Below are 8,368 nucleotides of genomic sequence, written 5' to 3'. Positions count from 1 at the left end.
TTTCGTTCTTCGTTCTCCGTTTTTAGTTGGTTAACAATTTCTGTCTTGTCTTCCCTTTTGCATCTGCTAGTTCCTTCATGTCTCGTTAAATCATTCTTTTATTTGTTTTTATTTCTTCCCATTTTCACGGAGTCAAAAGTAATAGCGTGAAAAAATAGGCCTACGATCTCGTTTCGATTTGTCTGCCTTCTGTGTCGTTTTTATATACAGATCGTGTAGATGGTAAAACGCTTACCAAAATTTGTCTGGTCATCACCACCACCAATTTGATGATGTCATCTCAAAATTTTGCATAGTAAATACTACTTAAATTTTATAAAATAATATATTCCTATACTTGTGGTTTATGAGTCCGCTATTATTTTTTCCACAGACATCTAGATTTTTTGTACATTTTATAATTTAACTTAGAAACTGCAAAAATTCAAGGACATCATCTAAAATTTTTCAAATTATTATGAATCTGTGCCTGTGGTTCATTAATGCATTCATATTTTTTAGAAATACGTACACAGGGTGACTCAAAGAAATTATATATGACATACATTACTATTATTATTAGTATTAGGGTAAGATGGGGGAATGGCGGTCAGTGGGCAATGCCGGTCACTGTCTGATATTTAACTTCCAGGAACATTTAAATAAAAATACAAGTGCTGCTACCTAGCGTATGTTCGAGTAACCTTATTTACGAAGCGCCACCATCTTGCGTCGCCTGCAGTGTGCATGACGGCTGTTCATGTGTGAGGTTGTGTTTTCTTGTAAAAATCGAGAAATTTCAATCAGAGGTAAGTTTATAAAAACTTTATGCAAAAGGATATTGTTTCATTATTAGTTATTACAATTGTATTAGTACATAATGTGCCGGTTAGATTCATGAAAGCCAATTAAGTTTGGTAGTAAAGACCAAAGAAAACGTTTTAGTAGTTTTGGGGTTATGCCAATCACTCGAAGCGGGTAATGACGGTCACCGACTGGCATTACCCAATATAAAAATATAGGACAATTTTTACGTTTAGGTTGAAACATTCTTGTATTGAAATAGTGGCTGATAATTGTCTTTATTCTTTAAGTAGATGCCGAGAAATAGACCTAGAACCACAACAAAAGCACAGTGGAGTAAAGAGGACTTAGAAAATGCCATACAAGCTGTACGTAATGGAGAGTCTATACGGAAAGTTTCCAAGAAGTTCAGCATACCCTTCAGTACATTACAAGAACGGATCAAGAAGAATCTTCCAATTACCGGACCTTCCCTAGGAAGGCATTCCACTTTCTCATCAGAAGAAGAAAAAAGTATGGCTGAGAACATAAAACTTTTAGCCAAATTATTTTATGGTCTAAATCCGCTCGAAGTTCGTCGTGCAGCTTATGTTTATGCTGAGAAACATAATATACAGCATAGGTTCAACAAGGTGAAGCAGCTGGCTGGAAAAGATTGGCTGTACGGTTTTTTAAAGAGAAATCCATCGATAACTATCCGGCAACCCGAGGCAACCAGTATTAATCGCGTAACAGCGTTCAATAAAGCGGAGGTGACATTGTTTTTCAAAAATTTAGAAGACATCATGGAAAAACATATGTTTACTGCCTCGAAAATATACAACATGGATGAGACCGGTATCAGCACCGTACAAGACCCTGGTACAATAATTGCCGAAAAGGGACAGAAAAGAGTTGGTTCAGTTACCAGCTATGAAAGGGGAAAAAATATAACTGTCATTTGCGCAGTGTCCGCTGCAGGGTCCTATATTCCTCCCATGTTTATTTATCCAAGAAAGAGGATGTCGCCTCAATTGTGCAAAGGTGGTCCAACGGAAGCTATTTACCATTGTTCTAAAAATGGCTGGACAAATCAAGCTTTATTTGTGATATGGCTTAAACACTTTGTAAAGTTTGCAAAACCATCTTCAGCTGAGCCTATTCTTCTTATTGTAGACAATCATTACAGCCACGTGTCATTGGAAGCATACATATTTTGTCGAGAAAACTTCATTGTTGTGCTCTCCATTCCGCCACACACCTCGCATAGAATGCAACCGTTAGATATTGCATTTTATGGGCCCTTGAAAACCGCCTTTCGGAAGGAGTGTGATTTGTTTATGAAAAGCCACGCTTTGCAAAAAATAACCCCGTACGATGTGGCTTCTATATTTAACAAAGCCTACTGTGACACAGCTACAATTCAGAAGGGGGTTTCTGGATTTAACGCGTCTGGAATTATGCCAATCGATCCTACCATTTTTGGAGAAGAAGATTTCCTGGCTTCAGACTATCTTTTGAGTACCTCAAACGACACTGTGACTGTCAGTAATGACTCCACAGCAAATCTTATACACCAGGATGAAGGAACACCTACTCCTGAGATCAATAACAATTTGCCAGGATCAAGCGCTCAAACACAGCCACTTCCAGGGCCTAGCAATATTTTAACGCCAAGTAAAACTATATTGTCTCCGTTGCCACTTCCAACAGCGACTAAAACTAGAAAACGGTCACATATGAAACAACACTCTGCCATCCTGACAGCATCACCTCTGAAAGCAGATTTAGAAAGCAAGGAAAAAAAGAAAAATGACAAACTGTCAAAAGACAACAAGAAAACTGACAAGAAAAAGACACACATCACCAATAAAAAAATAAAGCAACCCAAGAATATCAAGACATCAAAGATCGCATCACGACCCTCTTCTTCTTCAGATGAAGAAATTGTAGCTTCCAAAAGGAAGAAGAAAATGTATTCGAAATCTTCTACTTCAAGCTCAAACTCAACAGACGAACAGGATGTGGACAATATTTGCGACGACAACAGCGACGATGACATTTCTGTATCACATGAACAAGAAACATGTTTCATCTGTGAAGAGTTCGGAAAGAACGAGGTTTGGTATAGATGTCGATGTTGTGGGCAATGGGCCCATAAAGACTGTAGTGGTGCCGATGCTCCTGATGAATATATATGTGATTATTGTGACCGCAAACAGAGGGTTCGCAAGCGTCTTAATTAGTAACTTGTATGTATAAACTTCCGGTAATTTCTTTTTTTCTTTAAATAGACATTATATTACTATAAAAATATTGTTCTATGGGTTTTTTTTATTAACTGATTTATTTTGGAACCAAAGCTTATACTGTTTTCAACTGACCGTTATTACCCACAGTGGTGACTGCCATTTCCCGCAACATGCGGGCAATGGTGGTCAAGGAAAGGTTTTAAAAACGTATACAACTATGGCACACGCTAAAAAGTGTGGCAATTTATACCCTACAGGCATAAAGTAAACTAAATTAGCTATGTGAATGTCCAATTACTTTTGCGCAAAACCCTTTAGATAGAGAATTATTTGGAATTCCGCTTAAGTGACCGCCATTCCCCCATTTTACCCTACACTGTGTCTATCCAAAATGGTTTGCTAAAAAGTTGATGGATGACGTCATCAAATTATCTCTATACATATATAACTTATAATTACCTCAATATCGAGCTTTGTAATTTTTCTAAAAACTGGATTTATTTGACTGACGTCAGGGTCGAAGAAAGTTTGCTTAAATTATTCTAGACCAATTTTTTGAAAACTGGCTGTTTAGTTGAGACAATAAGGATCAATACACTGCTTAATACAATCATTACATAACTTGACGACAGGCAAAATAATAGTATTTTTAATATATTTTATTACTGATATCGGTAAATCATAAAATTGACAATTTGTTTTTTTTTTCTAGATTATCAATAATGTTTCTTACTTCAAGGTTGGAAGCTTCTTTAAATGTAAATAAAAAAGTGGTCCATGATTAAAACAATATCAAATTTTGAGTGATAACCTATTCAAACGGTTATAAAATAAAAGACGTCATTGTAGCAGACATCCCGGCGGTCTGTAACAGTAACAACCAAAACCGTTCGATCGGATTTCGTAAATATCCAAGTTTTTCTTCGCAAAAAGCCGTGTCAAGAACCTCCTCGGAAAACCTTCAGAGTCAACTCGTCTGAAACAATTTCCCTCACGCTTATCCCAGCGCATGCAGCACAACAATTAAAATAATAAACATAAACTTCCTTCCTCTGCTTCTGAAGAAGACAAGGTGCATTTTTCCCGCCATCAGTTTCGCGGCTCGCGTGCAGTGCGTGTACACACATACACACACACATGCATACGGGGCCCAGGTTAATGACCCAGTCTACACAGTACAGCTTGGGATAGGACAAGCACCCAAACTCTCTGGCTCAATACCATGAGTTCTTTCTGCACGCGATAAGGATAAAATCGGTTGAAAACTATCGACCTACGACGTGTCTCTAGACCGTTCGTCCAGGTGGAGTATCCTGAAAACTACTAGACAGAGGACTCCTCCTGTGTCATTATGGGATAATTGGGCGACGAGTAATTGTAGACGCGATTTTTATGATGTAGACGGAAGTTTTCAAACAAGACACGAGATTTTTACCGGTTTTTGCTGGGAAAAATCAGAAACACGTTGCTACGGAATTGGTCTTGAAGTTAGAAAGGATGCAGCTCGCGGCGCCGATTTTCAGAACTAGGTTAGTTCTCGGAACGTGGGTAGGCGGCGATTTTTAGGGGTCACGTTTTGTGTAATCGTTTTCGGCAACTTTTGTGTTATAATGCATAATAATTTGCAGTTTCAACGTCAATTAAATTTTGTAATTAATGATATATCGAAACTTTGCTGTAATAGGATTATTATTCAAGCTCTGAAAGTTTGATTACTCATAGCCGTTCCCCTGTTAGTGGTGGAATTTCGACATAGGTAAGATTTAATACTCTCTTTCGTCGAAAACGTTTCCTAATGTTAAATTGATCGGGAGGATATCAGCTAGTTTTCTGTCCATTATTTTCCCTTCTTCAATTTCCTTGGTATTCAACTATTCGTAGTGCACTAAAATGGATTACTAAAACTGGTTGATTTTTACTCCCCGAGCAATCGCTCAGAGAATATTGTAGCAGGATCACTTTAACGAATGTCTAAGTTCACATTTTCTCGGAATTTCAAAGACGGTGGAATACGAAAATGCAACTTTTATCTTTTCGTTTATTAAGCAGACAATCATTTTGACGTTTCAGCTTTTTCGCTAAATGCAGATAGGTGGACTAAGAAAAATATTTAAATTACTGATAAAAATAATTATTGCTTCCGGTTCTAGTATGTTGAGTACAAAGCAAAAAAGTGGTTCAAGTTAAATACAAACTATTTGCGAATTTAAAAATTGTAGATATATTTTAGTGCTGTGGAAACGGAAACAGCTGACTGTTAAGTGCCACTCAACTGACAAAGCTAAAGCCTTTACCTAACTTAATAACTTTTGTATTATCATAATGCGAGGATTTAATAATGCGATTTTTGTTTTTGTAATTTGCAGTTTCAACTTCAATTAAATTTGTTAAAAGATATCAACGAAGTTTTACTGTTATGGGAACAATTTTGAAACTTGGAAGCTTTATAGTTATTCTTCCTTACTATTCTATTGTTGTGAGAAATTCAACTTAGGTAAGATTTAATACTTGTTCGTCTGCAGCGTTCCTTAATGCTAAATTGATCGGAAGGGTACCTACCGACAAGCATGATGTATGCTATTTTTCCTGTTTCAAATTTCTTTGCTATTCAGCTACTTGTAGCAAGAAAACGGATTACTAGAAGAGGGTTTTTTATATGTTTTAGCATATGAAAGACCGTTGTGTCAACAAGACTCTTTGTTTACTTCAGTAGTACTGGTCGTCAAACACATACAAATTATTAGAATAAAAAAAGTGATCAAAACCTATTCAAACACGTAGAATAAGCTGTAAAGTTTGATAATTTTATTTTTTTATTTGAAACGGAAATTTATCATCTGAAAGTGCACTTAAAACTTCACCCTGATCGATCCAACACTTTTAAACACCATCTATCAAATTAACTTACCAATTAGTAGACACATTCAGATGGAAAACTTATTTATTGTATTCTACAAACTGTGTAACATCAGATAAAAAATGAAATTAGCATTTCGACATTCGTCAAAAATACTACCACATTAAATTGTTACAAGTTTATTCAATGACTACAATCATAATCGAATATTAAGATGTAACGTAAATATAGTGGAACTTTCATGTAACGAAATTCCACTTTACCAGAAAATTTTCTTCGTAATAGAATTTTGCTTGAATTAATTTAATATTTACTAAATAAAATTCTGTAAAACGATAAACTTTGAAAGAAAAAGATTCTTTTGTTAACAATTTTTTTAACTAGTCATTAAAACTTAGCTGTTACGTTGTTCTCATATTAAAGCATCTAAAGTTTCTTCTCGGGATAATTAGGAAACTATTTTCAATATTAATCACGCTTACCTGCAAATATTCTTTAATGAAGTTTCTACGTAATGATTTTTTTTTAAATGTCGATATATAATAAACAGAAGTTCCACTTTAGTGCAGACGGGGTGCTCCACGAATTTTGTACTTTCTTTTTTTAATTAATTTAATTTTTGTTTCTTGAGCGTAATTAAGCTGAGAAAGTTTTGTAACAGGGTCTATTCGGCGAATGGCTACTTCCATGTTTTTTCGAAGTTTCCGTCTGGCTGTCCTCTGTCATCTACTTGTAGGACCAAAATTTGTCTGATCAACAATGTGATAACATGTAGTTTATGAATCTATCTTGATTTTTAGCCAAGATTTTTCATATTTAAAAAAGGTAAAATTATAGGAACAAAATTTTTTGTTGTTGATGCTCTGATGTAGTCTTTTTTTTGAAAAAGTATATCTTGAATATTGCAAAAAATGGTAAAAAAATTGTCATAGAATGAACCAAAAAGAAAATACGTTTTCAAACGGTAATTATAAGGTATTTCCATAGTGATTTACAACAAACAAAAAATTTCATAAGACAAAGTCCAGGTAGCAGTAAAACTACTTAAATGAGCAATTTAATGTTCTTAAATACGTTATAATACAGTGTACTCATAAATTAGCTGTCATGATTATTTTCTTACGCGAATCATGTATTGACGACATCGAATTAATTACTATAAGTAATTATTTTGCTATTCAAGCAAGCCAAGTATAAAAATTTTTGAGAATAATTTTGGAAAATGCATCACATATTTGACAGCAGAGGATTACTAAATCTCCGACTCAAGTTTTCTGCGTTTCATCATCACTTTTACATTCAAATTAGCCGATTTGACTAAATTGTCGTCATTATCTCGGTCGTGTGCTCGCTGGAAATGAAACTGCAAAACGTCATAAATTATCACCATCACGATTACTTTAATAGGCAACACCACAACAAATCGTTCCATTTCAGATGTAGTATTTTGATTTGTCCAAAGTGAAAGTCCTCGCAAATTTTTGCGGGGTGTGGTGTAATTAAACGTGGATTCGTGGGGGCTTCCTGTCCAGTGGGCGGTTGTGTGGCGCCCCCAACCGACAAAAAGCCAACGATTAGAAAAAGTAATAAATTTCACGTGTGATAGTGGAGGTCAGAAACTGGTTTGAATAACAATTGTAAATTAGCCTAAAGTAAGAATTTTATTGGCCGGTTCTAACCCAAGGTGATCTAACATATTTGTAAGGAATAATGGCAGCGGCGCGACCTTAATATCCATTCTTTGGGTCGAATTCACAGTCTCTTTGTTAGCAAAACTGCATTTCTAACACACAACCGGTTTTGTTATTATTGAATTATAATTTAGCCTAAAAACATGCATCGGATCAAAGATGGCGACGTCCCCCCTCTCCGCGATCCGCTTCCTGTTCTCCCAAAGGCATCGAGATTAAAACATCCTACATCTACAACGATTTTGTTTATTTACGCCGAGCTAACGAGATAATTGAGAGATAATTGCCGGTGTACTTTACACCTCTATAACCTCACTTTTTTTTCAATATGGCGACGAAAAATGGGGTCTCGGCGTGCAGCGAACAGGTCGGAGAAAAATCGTTTACGTTGATTCAAAACGGAATTGTTTCAGCGTAGGGCGTATTGTTTGCTGTTGGAATCACGTTCGACGTCATGCTTTCCGACGATATTCACAGCCTTTGACTTTTGTTTTTCCTTTGTGGGTTTGCAAAAAACAGTTTGGTTGAGTGTGCTGCACTCGAGGGGAGAATGCTGGAAAATTCTTGAGAAGAAGTCAATGTAATTGCGACTAGTTTACACGACACTAATCTTTCATTACGTATTTTTTGTTAGCTACGTTGTTAAAATAAGTTGTTGCTTATTTTTATTAACAATTTTATTAACAAGTTTCTACAGTATTTTTTTCATTTTCACATTATCCTTTTGTTTCGATCTGTTCGAATTGCGGTACAATTCTAATCCCCGACCGAACTGCGGTGCAAAATTTTCTAACTACTTGATACCG

At 35.7% G+C, this 8,368-nt stretch overlaps 1 protein-coding gene across 1 annotated transcript; it reads left to right on the top strand.

Annotated features, from left to right (window-relative positions):
* Positions 1–734: 734 nt before the first annotated feature.
* On the top strand, positions 735–3,078 carry LOC135125654 (uncharacterized). Its single transcript, XM_064051307.1, has 2 exons — positions 735–788; positions 1,077–3,078. The coding sequence occupies exon 2, from the start codon at positions 1,077–1,079 to the stop codon at positions 3,006–3,008; it is 1,932 nt and encodes a 643-aa protein (XP_063907377.1). The 5' UTR covers positions 735–788; the 3' UTR covers positions 3,009–3,078.
* Positions 3,079–8,368: the final 5,290 nt, after the last annotated feature.

Source organism: Zophobas morio, unplaced genomic scaffold, assembly GCF_036711695.1.
Source record: "Zophobas morio isolate AGI-343-1 ecotype UQ-CSIRO unplaced genomic scaffold, CSIRO_AGI_Zmor_V1 ptg000009l, whole genome shotgun sequence".
Lineage (NCBI taxonomy): Eukaryota > Metazoa > Arthropoda > Insecta > Coleoptera > Tenebrionidae > Zophobas > Zophobas morio.
Note: the sequence above shows the minus strand (reverse complement) of the source record. Positions and strands in the feature narration are given on the sequence as shown.

Coding starts and splice junctions, on each gene's coding strand:
- LOC135125654 (XM_064051307.1), top strand. CDS start 1,077: ATGCCGAGAAATAGACCTAGAACCACAACAAAAGCACAGTGGAGTAAA.